Source organism: Pelodiscus sinensis, chromosome 2 (assembly GCF_052426305.1).
Source record: "Pelodiscus sinensis isolate ZL-2025 chromosome 2, ASM5242630v1, whole genome shotgun sequence".
Lineage (NCBI taxonomy): Eukaryota > Metazoa > Chordata > Testudines > Trionychidae > Pelodiscus > Pelodiscus sinensis.
In genome coordinates, this window is record NC_143053.1 from 242,638,434 (window position 1) to 242,662,799 (window position 24,366).

The following is a 24,366-nucleotide window of genomic DNA, read 5'->3' on the forward strand; positions in this document are numbered from 1 at the left end:
TTATTTTTCCCCATCCCTCTTAAATTCCCTCTCATTTTGAAAGCCTTGCCATTGACATTGAAGGACAAGATTAGGTTCTATCTCCACTTCTAAGAAGTTGATTTACAATGAAAACGTAAAGAAAAATTTCAAAATTCTTTATTTTTGAATCAGCCATAATAGCTCATCTGTGTAGCTGTGATATACTTGCCTGAATAGTTTGTGAAGGATTTTAGGTCATCCAGACTAATGGGAACCTGGGCACCAGAAATCAAAACCTGTTTGTGGGGAAAATTAAATGATTAGATTTGAGGTGGAATTTTAACATTTTTCAGTTTTGAAATATTTATTAAAGCAAACACTGCTCCAAACAGAGCTATACAGAAGTACCTGTATTTCCTGCTGATCAAACATCCTAAGACATTCGAGGTTAACAACATTGGCAAGACCCTGTCGGAATGCAAGGCAATGCTGTCTAATCTGTTTGTTTAGCCTATAGTCTGCTACAAGATGGATGTAGGCTATTCTGTTCGCACTGGTGACAGGAATATCCTTTCCACCTGGCTTCAGTTCGACCACCTGTAAATATAAAAATATATATTTTTTCATAATCCTGGTAAATGCAAAAAGATTAAAAGACCAATGTCCCTACAATGGGCTTGTACTATGGTTGCTAGCCTGTACTGAACCATGTAAAGTATTGTTGTTACCTGTATTAGCTAGGTTAGTGGCAATATAAGATGCCTACCTTTGCTAAACTTGAACCTTTACTTGCAGCAAAGACATTTCCTAATCCCTTTTAAAGTGTTTTAAGAGTGTTTGATTTGATAAGTACATTGCCTTCTGGTGCACAAATATTTTTGAGACAGTACTCTCCATTGCATTTTGAATTGGTTTGTGGTTATAGCTTTGGACAAACAGGTACAAAGAGTTAATATACACTGCGAATGGCTTCTTTATGTAATACTATCTAATGGTATAAACTTACACAGTACTACACACAATGAAGAATGCTAATATGATAATCTGTTTGGCTTTTGAAGCATTATTTTTATTGATTCATAGATTTTTAAGGCCAAAAGGGACCAATCTGACCTCCTGAAAAATGTATGTCACAGAATTCAATCCAGCTATTCTGGTATCTAGCTCAATTAATTTGCATTTGAACTAGAACACAGTTTCTAGAAAGAGCCAATCTTGATTTAAAGGCTTCACATCTTGATGGAGTGTTTACTACATCCTTTTGTGATCTGTGCCAAAGTTAATTACCCTCACTGTTAAAAACATGTGCCTTATTTCCAAGTTTAATTTTGCTGAATTCAGTTAAAATCCATTTGATTACGTTATATCTTCATCTGCTAGTCTAAAGAGATACCTCATTAGATATCATCTGCCTATGTGGGAACCTACAGATTTGATCATGTCACCTCTCTACCATCTCTCTTATAAACTGGGCTCTTTTAGGGTAAATCTACCCTGCAAGAAAACAATGTACAACAGTGAGTTTCAGAGTCTGGCCAATTCACCCGGGGTGACATTACATGGCTAAAAACAGCAGCGTCAACATTTTTGCTTTGGCTGGAATGGGCTCTGAGACCCACCACCCTCAATAGGTTTCAGAGTCCTCATGGTCACTGCTTTCCAGAACACAATTCCTAATTTTGAAAGCATAGCCTACATTGCATTTGGCCATATCAAATGTGTGTTTGTTTGCACATAGCTAACCAAAGGGCAGTGTTGGTTTTAAAGAACAATAGATGCTTCATGCCTTTTTCAAATTCCATATGCAAACAAATCTTTACAGTTACATGCTATTCCATTTATGTATCACATTTTCTATTCGCTTTCTTCCCTAATCTTTACTATAAAACAGCTTAGATCAATTAAGAAACTGCTCCCTGAACAGGATTTGGCAAGGCATCCACTGTAAGGATTCCTCAAATTTGTAATTCACTGATGCACTGGGTCCACCAGAACTTGGATTTGTAAACCATCCTATTTCTCCTTTCTCTGTTCAGGGTAGTGTAGCTTGAAGTGGATATATTTATGGATAGCCTTTTGTCTAGATTTACATTGTAATTTTCAGTCTATGAGATAGGCCCCCAGAATTCTGGGTTGGCATCTATTAGGGATGTCAATGTGCAAATGACTACATAATTAACTGATAAACCTGGACTTATTGGTTAATATTTTTTCTGGTTCCTAATTCTTCTTTAATTGCAGTAAATCATCTTGTTTCTAACAAAATAACATTTCCATGGTAGTCAACTTTAATACTACAGAAAAAAGCAAAGATATTTTATTGAAAAAAAAAACCCTTGGGGATTTTGCTAACTACATGCTTCTAGTTTTCTAGCCAACATGGGATCAATTCTACCATCTATACCAGGGGTCTCCAAACTACGGCCCGCGGGCCGCATGCGGCCCGCGAGGCCCTCTCATCCGGCCTGTGGAGACCGTCCCTGGGGCGCCGCCGAACGGGCCCTTCTTGCCTGGGGGGCGGGGGGGGGGGGGGGCCCTGTCAGGGGTGTGCGGCGTGTACTCACGCCGCGCCGGGGCAGGAGAAGCGGGCTGCTCTGCTGACAAGCGGCCGCGCGGCGGCAAACGGCGCAGGGGGCGGGGGTTAGCACAGGCGGCGTTCCCCCGCCCAGACTGACAGGGCAGCCGGCCAATCAGGGGCAGGATGGGCGGTGGTGGTAACGCCTGCCCGGCGACGTGCGGGGGAACGTGAACCCCGGCGGGAACTTTAAAAAGGTGACCCCTTCCGCCCAGGGGGGGGGAAGGAGTGAGCGGTGGCAAGCAGGAGGGGAGGACAGCGTGCAGAGGAAGGGGAGAGCAGGGGGAAAAGCCCCCCCCCCCCCCCCTCCGGGAGAAACGGATTCGCAAAGCCAGAAATGTCTGCTATTTTGGCATCCAGGAAACAATTTCACCATTCACACTAATACAGGTGTTCATGTGTAGTGTATCAATGTGTTATTAAATAATAACTGAATAAAATAATATTAAATAAATAATTAAAAACAACATCCATGTTTTGATTGTTTTTTATTTGGACCTCAAGTGTGTAGTCGGCCCCCAAACTGCTGTTTGATAGTTAATGCGGCCCTCGGGCTGAAAAGTTTGGAGACCCCTGATCTATACTCAAACAGACTGGGGTCTTACTCTAAGTAGTAGGTATAATACAAAGCATACAATGCCGGGAAGACATAGATGTATTTTGCATAAAGGGCAAAGTTTGGATTGCAACAAAGATTTTGGATTGTGGGTGCAGTTTACTTTTAACCCTTCCTTGATCTAGTTTAGAATTTCAAATGCGACTACTGTATATCTTCTACTCAACTTTGCCACTAGATGGTGCAAGTTAACAGCATGGGTACTTCCACTTCAAGTCACAGTGGAAGTATCCCAAGAAGGGCACACTGACACAATAAGCTTTTATTTTCATTTTGAATATGTCAAAGTTAAAAAAAAGTCTAAAAATCTTCTGAAGTACTTCAAGAGGTTCTTTACCAAAATGATACCTTTAAACTTAAATTTGTCTAAAGAAAATAATTACTCTCTGGACAACAAACAAAGCAACCAGTTTAAAACTATCAGCTGATCAGTGATATCAACATTGTTAAATATTCGATACCCTATTTAATGTGTTTTTAGGAAGAAAAGATGTTCAGGAAAAAAAAAATCCCTGCTTGCTTAATTCACATGAATATTCCTAAAAGTAAAGCAAAAATGAAATTCCAAATTTGTACTTGTTTTATTAAACTTGACACTTGAAAAATTTTAATACCATTAACTCCTCACTTAATACTGTCCCAGTTAATACTGTTTCACTGTTATGTTGCTTATCTATTAGAGCACAGACTAGTTTAAAGTTGTGCAATGCTCCCCTACAACACTGCTTGGCCATCTACTTTGTCCACTATTTGCACGATTTTCTGGAAAAGCAGACTGTCCTCATGGAGGATTGGAAGAGGTTACTCATCTTGGTTGTAACTGATGTTCTTCGAGATGAGCGTCCCTGGGGGTGTGCTACAGCAGGTGTTGGTGCATCCCAGTGCCAAAAAGCGGATTCTTCCTAGCAGTGCACTGGGGGCCACTCATGGCCACCCTCTCAGTTCTTTCTCTGTCCAGAACGCAGCCTGGTGGAAAAGTTTTTTTTTTTTTTTAAGGGTCTGAAGTAGAGGGGGCAAAAGGGAGGATAGTAGAGCACCCCCAGGGACACTCATCTAGAATAAAGTCAGTTACAGCCAAGGTGAGTAACCTCCATTTCTTCAAGGGAGACGTCCCTGCGGGTGCTCCACAGCAGGTGACTGCAAAGCAATTTGTCTTCTGGAGGTAGGGACTTCGGATCAGGCAGGGAAGCTGGACTTAACTGTCAGGCAGGTAAGAGTAGGCCTTTGCTACTCTTCAGAGTGCATAGTGTTTAGTGAAAGTTTGTCCTGATGTCCATATAGCAGCAGCACATATACTGTCAAAGGGAACTTTCCTCAGGTAAGTGACTGAAGTGGCGACGGCTTTCGTGGAGTGTGCGGTAAACGATTCAAATTGCAGCACGTTGTGATGCAGTCAGAGATCCAATGAGATAATCTTTGAGATGATCTCTGAGGTCCCTTGCTACGCTCCACTATGCTATGGAGACGAACGTCTTGGAGACGACATAAAGCAGTGGTCCCCAACCTTTTGAGGCTGTCGGGCGCCAGGGGATGTGGCCGTTCGCTCGCCGGGCGACAGGGGGTGGAGACACTTGCGCGCCCGGGGGCGGCCCCCCCCCACAGCCACACGCCCGGGGGCGGGGCCCCCCGCCAAGGGCCGGCGCCCCCCCCCCCGCCAAGCGCCGCGCGCCCGGGGCCGGCGCCCCCCCCGTCAAGCGCCGCGCCCGGGGCTGGCGGCCCCCCCGCCCCCGCGCGCCCGGCGCTCCCCCCGCCCGGGGCCGGCGCTCCCCCCGCCAAGCGCCGCGCGCCCGGGGCCGGCGCTCACTGTGTGCCACGTGCCTGCGGCCAGGCCAGCCCTGAGCACCTGGCGGGCGCATGCAAATGGCGCCCGCGGGCACCGTGCTGGGGACCACGGATATAAAGGGTCTTGTTCTGCGAAGGTGGAAGGACAGCGCCCTGCAGATGTCAAATGTGTGCATCTGTGCCTCAAAGGAGTTTGAATGAGGCTTGGGAAAAAATACAGGTAAATGTATCATCTGATTAAGTTGGAAGGCGGAACATACTTTGGGTAAGAACTTCAGATGTGTCCATAGAGAGACTCTGTCCTTAAAAAAGATGGCGAACAGTAGGTCTGCCATTAGGGAAGCCATCTCCCCCACCCGATGTGCTGATGTTATTGCAACTAAGAACGCAGTTTTGAGCGTTAAACGGAGAAGGGAGCATGTGGCCATAGGTTCCAATAGAAGTTTCGTGAGCGTGATTAGTACCAGATGTAGGTCTTAAGGTGCCTGTGGGGCAGCAACATCAGGATATAATACCTGTAGGCCTTTGAGAAATCGTGTGGTTGTGAGATGTGCAGAGTGTGGTATCATCCACGGTTATGTAGAACGTTGTTATTGCTGTGAGATGTACTCTGCGTTCGTGGAAAGGTGAGACTGCTTAAGGTGCAGTTCAAGGATTGCAGGTGGGGGGTTTCCTCCAACAGTATGTTACAGGAAGCAGCCCAATGTACAACACAAGATCATTTGTTACTTTATGTCTTCTTCGTTGTAGGGGCCCTGTTGTGGAGAAGCACCTTCCATATCTGGTCAGAACATTGTAACTGTGCCCATGAACCATCAAGGTACCACGCCTTGAGGTGAAGCGTGAGAAATTGTGGATGGGGAGCTTTGGTTCCCAGTTGGAATAATCTGCTCAGGGTTGAGTGGGAGTGTGATCGGGTGATGTAGGGTCATTCTGTTCAGAAGGGGAAACCACAGTTGCCGAGGCCAAGAAGGTGCTATCAGAATAACCCTCGCTTTATCCCTCCGTATTTTGATGAGTACCCTGTTGAGGAGGGGAAGGGAGAGAACGCATAGAATAGGTGATGTTCCCACTTCAGGATAACAGCATCTCTGAGTGAGTCCTTTTCAATGCCTGTCATGGAGCAATGAAGTAGGCACTTATTGTTTCTTCTGGTGGCAAACAGGTCTATGTGAGTTTGTAGTGAGCTGGAGTGGCTGTTCACTGACCCCGAGGGGGAAGAACACCTCTCTGAGCCCATGTGGGCCAAGCCAGAAGCCCAGAGGCAGGGCAGGGAGGATAAAAGCCCAGGGCAGGAGCTCAGTAGGCTCCCAGCCCCAGAGGAAGCAGAAGCCTGCCCTGAGCTCTCAAGCCAGGAGGGCCCTGGAGAGGCTGAGGACTGGCCCAGACCATCAGGAACTTGCTCCAAAGAGGAGACTTTCTACACTCTGCCCAAGGGCTCAGACTACCATGACCTCAAGAACCAGCAGCCAGCATGGAGCCAGGTAGATGCTGAGGGGGAGTTAGGCAGTGGCCCAGGGGAAGCCAACAATTGTCAGGCTGATCTCATAACATTCTAGAGTGTGTCAGTGTGTTGCAGGCTGGATCCCCACTGACCCCAATGGCAGCCAGGGCTGCCACTGCTAGGACCGTGGGCTGGGACACGGTGGAGTAGGGAAGGCCCACATCCTCCTCTGCCATCCAACATACAGGGTGGCAGTCTCCCCCTCACCGCTCATGACTGAGGAACTGTGTTTGTTTGGTTGTCCTGCCCTGCACCAGGGCAATACTGACTTTGGGTCTGTGGTTTGTTTGGTGCCCCACCCTGAACCAGGGCCTGGGTCTTACTTATTGGAACTGCATTTGTTTGGCTGTCCCGCCCTGATTGTGGGCCTACACCGTATTAAATTTGGAACTGCTTTGATTTGCTGTCCTGCCCTGAACTGGGGTCAGGGCCTCACTAACTGTGGGACTGCTTTGCTCTGTTGCCCGCCCTGAACCAGGGCCTGGGGCTTATTGACTGTGGGACAGTGTTTGTATTGCTGCCTGCCCTGCTCTCAGGGCCCCCAGTTTAGATGGAGCCACTCGACCTATATTTACACGCCTGAGCACAGGTCACGGACCCAGGACTCAAGCAGCAGGCTTACAGAGGGTATCCCCACTGTGCAAACATTTCTGCTAGAACTGAAGAGTCCATCTACCACTCGTGATCTTGTGGTAGGACTCTGCTTAAGATATCAGCTATGGTGTTTAGGGTGCTGGGGAGATGGCATGCACTTATGGAAATGCCATGAGTAAGGCACCAATTCCAAAGTGAGCAAAACAACTAGGGAGAAGAACTTGGAGTTAACTAAACTACTTATCTACAGAGAACTATTGAGGAACGAAGAGCACTGCAGAGGTCCGTCTTGAGCCGGAGATGGTATGAAGGAACTGAGGGGAGGATGGCAGTGCATACACAGTAGTGCCAGATGGCGCAATGCGCATTTGTGGACTCCAATGCACTGCTAGGAAGAATCCACTCTGCGGCGCTGGGATGGACAACACCTGTTGTGAAGCACCCCCAGGGACGTCTCTCTCAGAAGAAGTAGGATGTGCAGGCAACTGCCCATCAACTCCCCTAAGTTCCCTGTAAAGTACTGTCTGCGGTGGAACAGTACCAGCAGCAGTTCTGCTGCCCTTTCTCCTACTGCCATGCTACTTCTTGCTCTCTGCCTTGGAGGTGCTCTGAAAGCAGCACTATAGAAATAAGAGTAACATGGGTATGATATTACCATCCTTACTTCTGCACTGCTGCTAGCAGGATGATGCCTTCGGAACAGGGCACCCAGCCAACCACCATTCTGCAGTTGCCTGGCTGTCCAGTCTGCTAAATTTAAAAAAAAAAAAAAACCTGAGTCACTTAACTGAGGCTGTTTAATCAAACATTATCTCTTTGTCTGTTGGTCCTTGAAGAATCCAGTCTGGGCAAGTAGATGCAAGCTTCCCTCCAGATGCTGCCAGCCATGCGGAGGTGCTGCCCTATCACCCTACACCGGACTTAGTTCGTGGAAGGCTGCTCCCTTCCTCTCTGGTAGAAATAGTCTCCCACAGTATATAAACATTTCCATTATTAATTCAAAGAACTCCTACAAAACTTAATTCAATAAGGTGTGTCCAGGATACTGACATACTTATCGCACCTTCTACACTGTGTTTGATCTAAAAGTCTTGTTCAGCTGGAAGACTCAAACTCTTAGCAGAATGAATGGCAGAGTTCACTTTCCTTATTGGACAAAGAGGACTCTGAGGAAGAGAAAAGTGTTTTTCTATTTTTTAAAGACTGTTTGCACTTATTAATCTCATCCTTACATTCTAAGCATTTCACAACAGTTTTTAGCTTCTTAGCTGCCAAATCAGGATATAAAGTAAAGAGAGAATTAGAATCAATATACATAGATATCTGGAAGGAGCCTGTTCCAATGCAACTTTTTTTAACTGGCTGCCATTTTGTGCACTTGAGCCAGCAGTGAAGAACCAGGTCAGTATAATGGCAGCAGCTAGCTTTTTATTAGGAGCTACTGCTATTTTGGCTGGCGTGATACAATGTTCTTTCCCCTACCAAGAAATCCTAATGAGCACCTCATCAAGTTGACAAAGTCCATGAGAACTGAGAGCACTTAGCAACTTGTCTGACTGGACCTAATATGTTGGTGATAGAATTCCAACCTCTCTTGCTGATAGAATCCTTACTCAAAGTGACTTTCACTGTAGCTAATGTCTGTGCCACAGCTGCTGGGTGGGCACTGTTATGAAGACAGCTATTTACAATGGTAGATTTATGGTGTATTTATTAGGCACTAATTCATTAGGAAATAAAGTGGTTGTTTAGTGGAAAACTAGAGATAATGTACACTCGACATATAGTATAAATTAAATACTCAGCTCTTTTCCAGACAAAGTGAATTAGCCTCACCTTAATACAGTTAATTAGTACTCAATGCTTAAGCAAGCTCTGGTGATCTAACACAGGACAATGTATTTGTCTATATGAGGTTTATTAACATACTAAAGTAAAAATAGAAAAAATAACTCAATATTCAAATGCAGAAGATAATTAAAAAATCAATTAGTCCTGCAGCAATTACACTAAAATCCAGAGGGCCTCATTCTTCAAGGCTATAATGTTCCTTATCCAAGCATAAATAAGAACACTCATTTTTAAACATCCTGACAGAATTTCAGTTAGTTACTCAGAAGTGCACTTTTGTGTTTAACTTCTCTTAGAAAAATGCCTACAAATAACAATCAAAGCCCTTGTTATTAACTCCATCCCTCTGGTAGAGAATTCGAACAAAGAAATGAAATTCCAACTGCTTGACAAGAATGCAATTAGCACAATGTTTTTGTATGAGTAGTTACAAATGGTAGTATCTCCATCAAGGAGCATCTTTTAGAATGCGCTGTCTGATAACTTTTGGTTATTAATCCCTCCACCTGCCTGCAGCTCTGTGATCTCCACTGGATGTGTGAGCTTCTGTATATCTGTGTACCGATGGACCAAATATGTTATGAACCAGAAACTGGAATCCTTTCATGAAATAACTTTTTGGATTGGGAGTTCAACTGTTTTTTGTTTTAAGTATTAGTACAATAGCATGAATTACTTCTTTCAGAGCATTTAAACTGTGGGTTTAATAACAGAAGTAGCAGATTCTTGTCACAAGCACTCTAGTAGAGACAATCACTTTGTATACCTTGTGACCTTAGCAACCAAGTATCAGTAAGTGATAAAACTAAATCCAGTGAGTGGCCACTTGTAAGGAAACTTCAAAACATTTGACAAGAACATTTGCAGCTGGACAAAACTGAGAAAATGCTTCCCAAACACCAGCATATTAGATCACTGCTTTCAAGTTTTGATAATCTCAGCATATTGATAGTTATTTTGGGCTTACACAAGTATATTTTACATTTATGTTAGGAAATGTATCATCTTTAAATTTGATCTATGATCCCCAAAGTTGAGGACATAATTTTAAAAATATAACAGGGTGTCAGGTTCTACGATCCTGCAAAATGAAGAGAAATGGATGATGGAACAGTAGAAACTACAGCTATAGCCCTGGAATTTTGTAACTACTAAGTCAGTCAGTTATAATGAATATAAGTTATAGCAAAAGGTTTGGATTAAACTTAAATATAAACTGTAGGCCTCAAACAGACCAGGCAGCTTTGTTAACTTATGTCCAGCTCTGTTTGATGTTCGCATATTGAAGTGAAGAGACGGATCATTGTAATGCATAGTGATGTTAATATTAGATAATGTCTTGTAAGTAGACAGAAAGAAGTTTAGTGTTGAAAGACTTTGTAAGTTTGCTAAAGTGACTAGAAGTACCCCTTTGTTCCATGCTGCAATTCTGTAAATTTTGTGTGAATAAGAGACAGAATGTTTTAGGAGAGATAAGTGTGAAGGCCACTGCATGCTCAAATGGTCAAAAGAGGGGACGGAGACTCAGAAGCACCAAATAATGATCAACTTAAGTGAAAGCACACTGAAGACTATCGGGGCAGATTAATGAACCCTGAAGTTAATGGCAAGCACCCCTTAATAAGGAACCGATAATAACTTTAGTCGGAAAGACAACACCCCCAAGGGGTTGTCGGCATATGGATACAAATGACTATGGGAACAACTTCTTCCCGATAAACATATGTCGCAGGAAGATGGGTTGTGATGCCAAGTGAGTGATTAAGGCCTGACAAGGCAAAATGCATAGACTTGCATGAAAGGAAAATCCTATAAAGGACGGGGTGTCTTGTATGGTTCTTCAGGTTCCTGTCCTGCCAAGTCAAGCATCAGTCCAGACTGACAAGAACCTGGCTCCTTCCACGCACCTGACCTATCTGGCCAATAGGTTGGAGCGAGCAACAGACTGGTAAGTATTCCATCAGCCGGGGGGGGAGGGAGAGAGAGAGAGAGTGTGTGTGTGTACTTTGTTAGATTATCAATAAATGCAGTGTGTTGCCTATCCCCCTGAAAGATCCCGTGTGCTTCTTAAAGCATAACACAGCAGCAAGATGAAGCTGTACACCAAAAGCCACAGAATCCTGACTTGCTGCAAGAAGGAGCATCAAAACCAGGTGTTACAAATTCCAGGAGTGGCTACTGTAGAGGCTCAATAACCGTTTCACTAGCCGCATTGCCAGTAAGCTCAGGTTTTCCCTGGCTGAGCAGTGAAATGAAGAGGACCCAGGTATCTACCTGGGTCACTATTTAATGAAAAGCTATGTGGCTTAGAGCATCTGAGTGGGACAGATTCCCAAGTTATCTGCTTGACAACATCTCTTGTAAAAGTTACACATCAGGTTCTGAAAGAGGACGTTGATATAGATTACTATGAAGACTGCTATTTTGAACTGATTATAAGTATTGCAGGAGATGTAAAAATACTACCTGTAGAAATACCATCTATCTTTTCCTTTTCATGGATAGATCTCAAAACATTTCATAAAGGCAACTGCTCTTTTACATAAGCAGGACAAGAGCAGGAGAAGTAACAGATCTACTGATATTGGAGTGATAATTGAAAATCTGTATAAGAAATAAACAATTGTGCTCCTAAGACTGCAGATAGACTGCTCTTGTGATTCTGCTGTTGTTCATAGGTTTGCTGTTTAGAACCTTGTGGGCACAGGGAAACCAACAAAAATCATGTTAGTTTCCAACTCTTAATAGGTGGGGAAGATAAGAACAGCAGAAGATGCAGCACTGGAGATACTCAGTAAAGACAAATATATATAGCATATTAGGAAATATTCTTACCATTATAAAATATTTTGATCAAGAAACTGTTTAGGATATTTGAAGCAATTTACTTCTAGAACTATCAGACTTTTTAATCAACAAATAAGCAATGCTAACAGAAATGAGATTCATTTTTTGTGTTCTGATAAGTACAGAATCAGTTATTCACTCCAAATATTGAAATAGTCAGAATCATTGTGCCTCTTTACTTAAAGTTGCACAAACAGCACTTGTTACACATGTGCCTTATCACTTTTACATCCAAATATGAATGTAGTAGGAAAAATTAATAATTAACCTGTAAAGCTGGGAAAGAAAAAGTGTCACACTTACCTGTGCCTCCCCAAGGTCATTATTTACAACAGTAAAATTTAGCCCAAGTTCTTCTACATCCCCTTCGTAGCTCTTGAGAAAAAGCAAATTTTTGTACATTTCTGGATCTAATGAAGCCAGATGATGAATGTCCACATCAGCACTTGTCCCCAGCAACTTTGAGAGGAAAAAACTAGCAAATGGCAGCTCTACCAGCATATTTTCATACAGTGCCTAAGGATAAAACAATTAAGGAAAGTAGATTAGCTTTTAATATGGATACTACAAGACATTCTTAATATCTATCACCTGTTCCTTACATGTCTGTAACTTTCCCTTAATTTAATCTCTTAATACAACCTCTTGGTGTAAAACTATGCCACATATAATATCTATTTACATGTTCAACTGCAATCTGACATTTTAATAGTCCTCCTATTGAAATATCCTTCAAATCTTTACAAGTAACTTGTCTCCCCATGGCAAAAGCCATGGCATTTTCATATTTTCTCTAACATACATCCATATTATGGATATCACAGCTGCTGGGAACCTGTTAGACACCATCATTCATTTACAAGAAAAACAAGGGTTATCCATGCCATTACCACCTTCTCCAGAAAATCTTCAAAACAGATTAAATATACCATTTCTTCTATGCCATTAGTCAACCCATACAGCTGCTGTGAAGCATATTTTAATTTCCATTCTTACCCACTAATTTGCCACTTGTTTCAAAGGTAAAATGTGAGTGCGATTCTAGTCTGAAATATAACTATGTAAATTTTCAGTTTCTTACTAATAAAGAGCAAATCTTCATTCTGTCTGCACTCAAGAGTCAATACTATGATCTCTGGTGAACAGAATAAATTACTACTTTTCACTCCTGTTAAACTAGAAGAAATAACATAGATAATAAAGAGAAATGGCTGGATTCTATTCCTTGTTGTGCATCAACAACATAATTTGCTAATTTCAAATTACAAGGCCTATCTGCTACACTTGTGCAATATACTAAAGTCACTGATGGAGGCACAGATAAAATCAAAGGCAAAAGCTAGCTTGGCTAAACATTTATTACTCTTGACGCAACAGCATGAAAGAATTGGCCTTGATTTCTGTTCCCAGTATGAAGCAACATCATTGATGGATTTTTATTTTTATAAACTATAAATTGAAAGTATATGATCTAGAAATTGTGACGCTTACATGTAACCCCACTCATACAATTTTTACTGAGTCAAACTCTGAAATGTAAATATATTCTATGTAAGGCCATGGCAATTTTGCATATTCTTCCCATATACCATCCTGTAGCTCAGAAAAAAATTTGCAATTATAACCATCCCCCAAAAGATGGAGAGGGGAAATGTATGGAGAAAAACCAAGAAGATCAAAGTTTTATGGGTCGTGGAGAAAAGAGAAAGCATCCAAATGAATATACACGTAACATGAAAATAGATGAAACTGTGCATTTTACATTCAGACCTTCTCCTACTGTTCATTAGCCACATTTGCATCTTTCTCTAGCCCACAGTTCAGCAATCATGAGCGAAGTATTTCCCACCACACTAACGGAGAGAGAATGGGGAAAGGGGCATCAGGAGGCTATTGCTGATTGTTTCCTTTTCTTCTGCTTGAAAGTTCGGGTACTGTATTTAAGTTACTCAATTCCTCTGAACTTGCTGCAGTATTTAGAAAAGGAAATAATTATATAAACAAGCAAAACAATGAAGAGCACTAATCACCCAATGATATCCTAACAAAAGTGTTAAAGAAAAACCCCCACACAATTGCTTAAACTTTTGAAGGAACATTTTTTGGTGGTGCTGTTAGATTTACTATTAAGGACACATGATTAATCAATTCAAAGCCAAAGGATGTATTAAACATACAACTGATTTATTCAAGGTGTGGAATTCAAACCCTGCATTTGTGTAGCTGACTTTAAGAGTAAACTAAAAGTGTAAATCATTAATTTTCAATGTGTAAGGTCACTGTTTGCCATTCCTGCATTAGTAACAATGAAACCATTGTAATTCCTTAAATATATCAAAGCTACCTGAATTTAAAATGGAATCCCATCTATGACTCATAAAATGTAAATGAAGAGGCATAATTTTTTTTACACAAGGCAGGTTTAAACCTTTAGAGCATTTAATATACAAGGACTAATAAATGATAGCACTAAAAACCATGATCACATCAGCTAAATGGATTATAAATTAAATTTCCATAATGTATGCAACTGAAATACAAATGTAGGCATAAATCAAGGTATTTTCTAAACACAGGTTAATTACACAAATTCAAAAACTGTCTATTTTTTATGCAAAATAATCCACTTAGCATTTTTCATATTGGTCTTAATTCTTAGCCACTTGCAACACTTGCTCCTAGAAGCCTATCAATAACTCTATGTCAAGAAAAAATAGCAATAGGTATATTGAAGAAACTTGTATGTTATTTTTCAAGTGTCTGTCTTTTATGAGTGTTTATTGCCAGAAATTGTGCCAAAATGATCTGAAATAAAAAGGATTAATTATAGTAGAAGCCTTTTAATATAAGTGAGTGCACTAGCAATGCAATTAATGCAAATTGTGATGCTATCAGGAGAATAAATGTGAACAACATCACAGGCCATTTCTGTTTGCTGCCAAATAACTTTAGTAATTTACTACATTAAGAATCAATAAAAAAATAATGCTTTTCAAATGCATCACTATCAATCTTCAGGTAGTTCCAAAGTGAACATTTATAACCATCTAAAAACTATATAAAACATTTTTAAGCCACCTTGATTGTGCAGGTAGGTGATAATTTTAATTACTGCTTCTGCTGGCCACATGGTTCTAAATATATAAAACACAAAGTATATTTTAAAACAAAGTAAGATAAACAGTAATATTCTAATTAGTGTAAAAGCTAAGTGTTAGTACTGAATGTCCTAATACAGTTTTTTTAAGTTATCAAAGGGTTTTCTGCATTAGGTCATAATCAGCTTCAGCCCTTTCAAAGTGTAACAAAGACAACATTGTTACCCATGTGGACACAGAATCTGCCTAGAACCTTTCAACAGCAAATTATCTTTCAACAGCAAATTAAGAGCAGCAAATATCTGAGGCTTTGTCTAAACTAAAGTAAAGCACAAAGTGCTTTAAATGGAAAGTGTGGCCACAACACAAGCACTGCGAGAAAGATCTCCCAGCATTCTATGTAAACCACCTCCATGAGGTGACTACCTAAGAGCACCTGAGGCTGGTTTACTCTGGTTCTTAACAGTGCTGTAACTTGTTGCACTGAAAGGGGGGGGGGGGGGGGGAGAGAGATGGGTGTTTTTTCAAACCCCTGAATGATCAGAAAGTGACGTACAGTGCCAATGTAGACTTAGCCCAAGGAAAAAAATTAGCTTACGCTTAAGATGGGATCTGTTCTAACGTATACTTCCCTTTGATCATAACTCTGATGTCCCCTATTCACACTCTGGCACAGGAGACCAAGGAACCATAATGGCCACCAGATTCCTCCATTACAAACAAACTCGCTTGATATTATTACAAGAAATCTAGTTCTTCATTCAGCCAAGCTTCTTTCAGCCCTTAATGGATGGTTCTTTTAGAATCCACTGGAGGATGGCACCAGGCTTGGGTCATATACCCTATTTCCGTGCTAATTAGGCCTTTAGCCAATGCAAGGGAGTAAATTAATCTGTCTTTATCTTGTAGACACAGGAGCTGCACATAATTACAAGAAAGGGGGAAAAAACTAAAACAGAAGCTCATGAAAGCATGTCTGGCCTAAGACCTAAAAATGAATAGATTATGGGCCCAGTTTTGCTAAACGACAAACAACTTTAAAGATGTTAAAAGCTCAGTAGTGTCTCCCTAGATCAGGTCCAATCTTGCCCCCCACTGATTTCAAAAAGAGCAGAGCAGAAGTCCTTTTTTGGATTGGGAAGACTGCCAGCAAAATTCAACTCATTTATCACACCTCAAATTTTGAATCCTAGGGCTAAATCTTACAACCAGATCTCTGCAAGCAGCCCCTGCACTCATTCAATACCTCACTGAATCCACCTGCATAGAGACACTGCAAGATAAGGGCCCAAATCAGCACTTTGCTCTCTACCAAAAATCAGCACACTACAGAAAGAAATGGTTATTCTATGTAAGCATGTACAAAGTGGTTTTTTTATGTAGAAAAGGATATGAAATATTTTCTCATCATTAGATGGGTAACAAATATTTTCAAGGTGATGTATATATTAAACAATCAAAAACATATCTCTGATATGTATATCATTCTTAAGCCAATATCTCATGGAAAACGATAAAAGATTTTGTACCTAGCTTCTAGTTGTAATTACTTTATTAGAACATCATTTTTTCTTAAGTTTCTGGTTGTAGGAAAAAGCTTGTTTGTTGTGCCTAGTGTCTTGGATAAATTTCATTTGGTTGATTACATTCTCTCTCATCTACTGCTTTAAATGGATACAGAGATTAAACAACAGCATTATTATTATGTGCATATTGTAGCAATTTTATAGGAATTATGTAAATAATTACATTTGTTTTAGTACGTAACATACTCTTCTTAAAATACCATAAAAGTAACAGCAAAAATTTACATTTCTATTGTGCTTTCCAACCAAAGATTTTGCAGTTTTGCAAATATTGGTGACTTTATTCTCTCAACATCCACCTGAAGTAGGCATTATTAATTATCTATAGCAGGGCTGGGCAAAAGATGGCCCCCGGGCCAGATCCAGCCCACGAAGCAGCTGGATCTGGCCCACAGGCATAGTGAAGGAGAGGCTTTGGATGCTACTCCTGCCCCCAACATAATCTCACAGCTCCCACTGGTCAATTTCCAGCCAATAGGAGCTGCCTGTTCGAAGAGCAGACAGTGTGTGAAGCACCCCTCCCCTCAGGCTCACAGCTGTTCACAGACACACATGACCCTGCAGCCGGCTGCTCTGAGTGGCCTGTTGGAACATGGAAGGCAGGGACCCTGGCTGCGGAACCTGCTGGGCTGCTAGTCGGGAGTTGCACAGGTAAACGTCTCCTGCCATAACCTGCCTCTGGCATCTCAGACCCTCCCTCTTCTCACATATCACATAACCCAAACCCTCTGCCTGCCTCCTCTCCTGCACCCATATCCCCACCCAGACCCTGCATCCGGTCACAACCTCCTCTTGCACCCAAGGTCAAAATCCAAATCCCTGCACCCCAGTCCGCTGCCCCAGGCTACACCCCATACCCTTGGACACCAGTCCGCTGTCTCAGGTCACAACCCCCTCCTTCAACCAAACTACCTCTAAATAAACTAGATAAATTCATGGAGGTTAGGTCCATCAATACTTATTGGCCAAAATGGGTAGGAATGGTGTCCCTAGCCTCTGTTTGTCAGGGGTTAGAAATGGATAACGGGGGGAGGGGGGGAGAAATGACATGATGATTACCTGTTCTGTTCACTCACTCTGGGGCATCTGGTACTGGCCACTGTTGGAGGACAGGATGCTGGGCTAGACTGAACTTTGGACTGAACTGTTCTTATGTTCTCTCAGATCCCACATCCCTCTCCTGCATCCCAATCCCTTACCCCAAGCTCTCTTCTGCACCCAACCTCCATCCTAGACCCCACACTTCCTCCATTAATATCATGGCCTCTGACCACTTACCAACTCCTTGGAGAGGCCTCCCATAAAAAATGTTGCCCACTCCTGATCTACAGTAACGGGAAAATGAGGCATAGAGAATTTAAGCAACCTGCCACAAGTCACAAAAGTCTGGTGGAGTGAGCCTTAACCTCAAGACCATTTTTTCTCCCTTAATAAATATTAGTTAATTTACAAATATAAAGTTACCTGACTATAATCTGAACAAATATATAATGTTCAGACTGAAGTGTAATATAGTTACAATATGGAATAGGCAGAGACCTTGTAGAGATTACCTACAGAGGTAGAAACTTGTTTGCCTAAACCATGATATATCATAATACTCAGGTTTAAAACAAGGTTTTAAACATTATTATTTATGATATTGAAGACATGAAAGAGAAGAGTAAGGGATGGACACACAACATTTTTAGAATATATTCTGATGTTTAAAAAGTTGTAAAAGGCTAGAATGAATAAATAACATTTTCCAGGGCTATGACAGCTGAAAGTGCCTTCTGGCAGTTGTAGTAGAATGTCCTGATGTTATTGTAGGACAATGCAACATGCTAAGATATTATTGTGGTCAGTTCAGGACATTTTAGAAACTCAGATAATGAATTTATGACTTCCCGGGTGACACTCAAAGTGGAAAAGTTGAGAGTTGAAATTCTGAGGGACATTTATAGATGGGAAGGAGAAAACAGAATGACGTGGAGACAGAAGAAGACAAGGTAACATGTTCTGAGAAAGTTGTTTTTATCATGCATCATGAGAATAATCCTCAGGGCAGGGACTGTATCCTTTTCTATATTCAGCACAAACAGTGAGCCCATTCCACCAATCGTAAAGCCATTTATATCACCCAATCTCCTACTACCTACACAGGCACATTAGATCTGCCTTTTATGGTCAGACACAAAAAGACAGACATGATGGAAAAGCCCTTTCATAAAGGAAGTCCTTGTGTTCTAATAAAATACAGGACTATGTAGCACTTTAAAGACTAACGATGGTTTATTAGATGATGAGCTTTCGTGGGCCAGACCCACTTCCTCAGATCAAATAGTGGAAGAAAATAGTCACAACCATATATACCAAAGGATACAATTAAAAAAAATGGAACATATATGAAACACTATGGGTACGTCTAGACTACATGCCTCTGTCCTGGGATGAGGTTTACCTGGGTGGTCGACAAATACCTTTGATGTCGACACCCGTGCGTCCAGACTATCGCGCTGAGCCGACAAACAGCTGATCAGCTGTTTGTCGCCTCAGCGCAGCAGCCATGTAAATTTAAATGAAGCGGCGATTATTTAAATCGCCGCTTCATTTTACTATGTCTGGTAGCCTAATCTACATGCCTCTGGCAACAGAGGCATGTAGTCTAGATGTACCCTTTGAGTTGTTCTAGTCTGCATGCAAAAAGTCAATACAGAATTAAAAAGGATTTGGTGGCTTGGAATGAGAGAGCTTACATGACTTTTAGAGCATGCTGATTAAAGAACCAACCCTGTAAAGCAGATAAATGCATGTACCCGTGCATTCACATAGAATGTGACAGGACTTCAGGAAGGGATCTGCTCCAGTGATTTTTCTGAAGGACTGGGGCCCAAATCAGTTCTCACTCATAATTCCTGATACCTTCAGTATGAGGAAAAATGATTTACAATGATTACTTTATATACTGTCCATTAATCCTTTACAATCTAACACCACTTTTAAAAACAATGAAATGATAAAGAACACCTAGAAAGTGGCTGGGGTTTTGAGGGTTCACAAATGAAATGACAAGAGTTTGAAAAGATTTGCCATTTAAAACTAAGTAATTTCCTTCATCAGTCCTCAAGAGCTCAGCCCTCTAGAGAGGAAACTTTTCTATTTTAGTCATTTGTAAACAGTTCTTAAATAATACTTATCTTCAAAACTGTATAGGACCATCAATAAAATGATAGACAACAGAGAATCATTAGTACTTTCTCCTACTAATATTACTTACATTCTAGCCATATTTCATCCTGTTCACAAATCCCTCTTGAAAATAGCCTAACTCCTTGTGGCTTGGTTAAACAAAATGTAACTATGAAGACTGCCTACATAAAAAATAATTCAAAACGTGTTTTTTTTTTTGTGACTCACAACCCTCTCCTTACTCACATTTTACCTTTTATCAAAACTAGTATTTTCTCATTTTAAAGCATGAAATCATTTCTTGTAGACCTGATCATAATAAAATTTTGGAAGTGAGCAAAAATAAGTTAACGTTGCTTTTAACAAAATTATGGAAAAACAAAAATATAATAAAATGAGAATATCAGCTGCATGTTACAATGAAATAACAGCCCTATTTAGTTGCTGTAATCCTTCAGTTTGTAGTTCCATTATTGCAATGCATTACATTATTGCAGTATAGAAAGATCTACTCAAGTCAATCTGCAAATGGAAAATCTGCTGTTTAAAATATTTTTCTTTAAAATATTGTTCTATATTTTTACCACTACTGCATAGCCCTTCTGTATCACAGCGCATAAGGCCAAGGCTTTACAGATATCTAAAGTTAGGTCTTAAATTCATGTAGGCACCTAAATGAAGTGGCCCAACTTCAAAAAGTGCTGAGTTTGCAAAAAGTTCCTTTTGCTTCAATATGCTAATATTTTACTTCTGGAATTCTTAAGATTTTCAAAGGATATAAAATGAGTGTAGTGGTCTCAAACTAATTCTTGCTACTTATTTATTAACACCATGAAACCACCATAACATACCACAGCACTACTAAAATTCTCAGCTCTTGGGAGGAGGAAAGTTTTCAGATAAAGCAAAGTCATTTGTAAATTGGTATTATCTTTGATTTCTTGCCTGCTGGAAATGTTGAAGGTCAGCAAGTACAAGTTCATAAAAGCTCCAGCCATTTGGGGTAACTGAGTGTTTCGGTTGTGGAAAGCTTGCTTGTCAAATTTGCTGCAGTCAATGTAAAAATCTGAAATTGATTAGAAGTTCGTGATAAGCAGAGAATGTACTAATGACTGACTGATTAACATTACCTTAAAAATCTAGGGATGTGATTCTTAATTGTATATCATAGCATACATTTCCAATTAAACTACTTGAAAATTTCTGCTATAATGCCTGAGTTATTTTGATTCATAAATGAAGATTCATACCAAAGAATATTTGTATTACAAGAATAGTGGAGAACCATTTTGAATCACCAAAACCATATACAGCACTTCACATCTACTCACTATCAGCGAGGCTACGTCTACACTGGCCCCTTTTTCGGAAGGGGTATGCTAATTTTGAAAGTGGGAATAGGGAAATCCGCGGGGGATTTAAATATCCCCCGCGGATTTAAATAAACATGTCCGCCGCTTTTTTCCGGCTTGGGGAAAAGCCGGAAAAAAAAGCGTCTAGACTGGCCCGATCCTCCGGAATAAAGCCCTACTTTGAAGTAGGAATAAGAGATCCTCCGGAATAGGGCTTTATTCCGGAGGATCGGGCCAGTCTAGACGCTTTTTTTCCAGCTTTTCCCCAAGCCGGAAAAAAAGCGGCGGACATGTTTATTTAAATCCACAGGGGATATTTAAATCCCCCGCGGATTTCCCTGTTCCCACTTTCAAAATTAGCATGCCCCTTCCGAAAAAGGGGCCAGTGTAGACGTAGCCCGAGTGTATAATGAGGACGGGAAGACAGCATTCTAACTTGCACTACAATTACAGCTAAAAGTAGTTTAGGAGTACATGTCAATCAAATATTGACTTCACACCATTGACCCTAAAGGGCCCATCCACCTGCTACCTCACTGTTCCTTCCCCCTGGATATTACCACCAGGGTTGATATTGACATATAACTAAAACCAAGAAGTGTTACATGATCCCTCTCAGAAATACTCTCACCGCCCTATGCCAACTGGTATTGGTTTCAGCCCTGTAGAACCTCTCCAAGAATGGGTTTGATTAATCAGGGCAAGTTCAGAGGGATGGAGACCATCCAAGAATAGGGTCCAGTAACACCTCTAAGAACAACTCCCACCACCTTCTTCCAATAGGTATGGGTTTCACTCCCTTATGTTACCTTGAAGGGAAATGTGCATAAATCAGAATAGACGTAGAATCAGGCAGAACCTGCAATCTCCAGAGTTCACTAGTTGGCTGATCACCAGTACCACCCCTAGCACACCATCGCTATCATGAAGAAGCCAACTTGTTTCAAGAACATGTTTTATCAGCAATTGCGGCAACACTGAGAGGAAAACATGGCCGCCCTCATCACCACCACAAGAATTACAACATTCATTTCCGCTGAGGGCACTCAGTTGCCTGTCGAGAGAGCACTATGGCAGCAAGAGTTCTGAAGAGCAGGAAGCTGTTGAGAACTGTGCTCTTTGACCCAGCCATTAATGGCTATGTTGGAACCTGACCCCAAGATTCAAGTGTAACCCACACACCTAGTGTGGTTACTGAGCAATGCAAGTGGTACCTAGACCACAGCAACAGATAAGACCAAAAGACCTCTACAGCATGGGCTGGGAGCCAGTTGGCAGAGGCTCCTATATTCTGCTTCAGAGATCCCAGCTTCAAATCCGCCTGGTGGTGTTTACACAAGCACTTATGAGGCAACCTGATAAGCACAGTGGCCACTGAGCTTTCGCCCCCATGGAGGAAGACAACCATGAGTCATTGGACAACATGAACAGCAAAGATTTTACTCTCATAAATAGATTATAAAAAAGCAGCAGTCAAGGATGGGACATCACGGGGTAAGACTTGGGTTGGCATAAATCCAAAAAAACCCACACACCTACAGCTGTTTCTTTTCTGAAAGTTTTGACAGTTCAATGACAAAGGACCTGGACATGCTGGACAGCACTGCAAAGAGCGAAGGTAAATCCGATCCAGTTTGTTTTTGCTGAACACCAAGCCAACTTGTTGAAGAAGACAAAGCATGAGGAGGATGGATTTAAGGAAGGTCCTTGGCAAAGAACTAACAGCCAGTGCCACACTGTGAATGTAAAGGAGCAATGCTGTCTACTGTACACATATCTGCTTACACTGTCCTTAATGACTCTCTTAGGAAGAAGTTTTTTGAAGACTATGACGGCTGTGTTCGGTGTTCCCTCTAAGCCAGTGGTCCCCAACCTTTTTGGGTAGTGGGCACCGCGCAGGGCTGCCAGACCGCCTGGGGGCGGGGCCGCGCATGTGCCGGGCGCCGCGCATGTGCCAGGCGCCTGGGGTGGGGGCTGCGCATTCGCTGAGCGCCCAGGGGTGGCGCTAGGTGGGGGCACATAAATGCCCCGGCGGGCACCATGGCACCCACGGGCACCGCGTTGGGGACCACTTCTCTAAGCCACGCGGTGATTAATCAGCCCTGCCCTGTCAGAGGATCAGGGCTCTGCACTAAGCTGACTGTCTGGGCAGGACTGATTAATTGCCTGTGAAGCTGTGCTGCCGTGCAGCTTAGAGAGAACACTGGCTGTGTTATAATGCTGCTGGCTTGGTGCATCTATAACTGTGAATTGGACTTCAGAGAATAGCAACACCATGCTCCAGGACCTGTGTGCTGACTTTTGTTTGTTAAGCTTATTAAATGCTGTTACAACTATATGCTGTGCAATGCAATGTCTGTGTTTAATCCAAGAAAATTTAGCACCAGGGTGACCTTGGTAAATACTGTGCACAGCACTTGAGTCTAATGATGTTTTAAATAAAGTTATCAAACCAAAAGATACTTGCTTAGTGTATTATATTAAATGCTGTTATCGCAATATAATAACTGAAGAAAATTTAGCACCAGGGATCACGTTGGTCAATACTTACAGGACTTGAGATCTGAATGGTATTTTAAACAGTTATCAAACAGAAGGATACTTGCTTAGTGCATTATAGTGCAAAGTTACAGAACGTTGATTAGGAAAAAAGACTAATTTTAAGAAATCTAAAAGGATTAAGTTAGAGAATAGCGAGGGGACAAGTATGTGATATAAATTATTATAAAAATTGGCATCTGTAAATAAAAATATCTACTGAAAAGGTCTTTGTGACTGTTTTTGTTACAAGGACTGTGGTCGCTAAGTCACGATAGACCATTTCTGTTAGTTTTCAAGGGTCGCATGTCTTTTACATAAAAATAAAGCTGTTGTGTCTTTAATAAAAGAAATATATTTCTAGCAAAAAGCTGAAATGCATGCAGTAATATCGGGGGTGGGGGAATATCCTGTATTCTGTATAAAGCAGCTGTTTGTGACATATTTGCCTACAACAGGGCTAATTCAGTGGTGTCAAACTCCAATGGTTTAACTATGACCTATTGAAAAATGTGGCCGTGTGGAACTACTGCCTTCATATGTTGTCACACACCCATGTTTCCTTAACATTCCATCAGGGTTGTGAGTATTAGACCCTGCTGAGGGTATAAACATTATCACTGTTTGATGGATAGTCCTACACAGCAATGGAAACATAAAAACATGTAATTAAATAAAATCTCAGGAATTTATAGAATACTATTGGTCAGTTCTCCTAGTAATTCAAATTTACTTCAAGTTTTAAAAATAAACAATGATTTAACACAAAAATGAAATTTACAACAGTTCCTAAACCTCCATCATATTTATAGGCTGTGAGAACAATCAAATATTTAAAAGCTTTGAGTATTTGCAGGGTGTTTATTATGGTTGTTCTATATCTATTTTTAT

At 41.3% G+C, this 24,366-nt stretch overlaps 1 protein-coding gene across 1 annotated transcript in view; it reads right to left on the reverse strand.

Moving 5' to 3' along the window:
- The window catches only part of UBE3C (ubiquitin protein ligase E3C), a 178,711-nt gene that overhangs the window by 22,599 nt on the left and 131,746 nt on the right, over positions 1-24,366 (reverse strand). The window contains exons 19-21 of the mRNA XM_075922749.2: positions 12,034-12,246; positions 370-558; positions 191-257 (exon numbers count right to left, since the gene is read on the reverse strand). Coding sequence (XP_075778864.1) covers positions 191-257; positions 370-558; positions 12,034-12,246 — 469 coding nt within the window. The remainder of the gene's footprint in view (positions 1-190; positions 258-369; positions 559-12,033; positions 12,247-24,366) is intronic.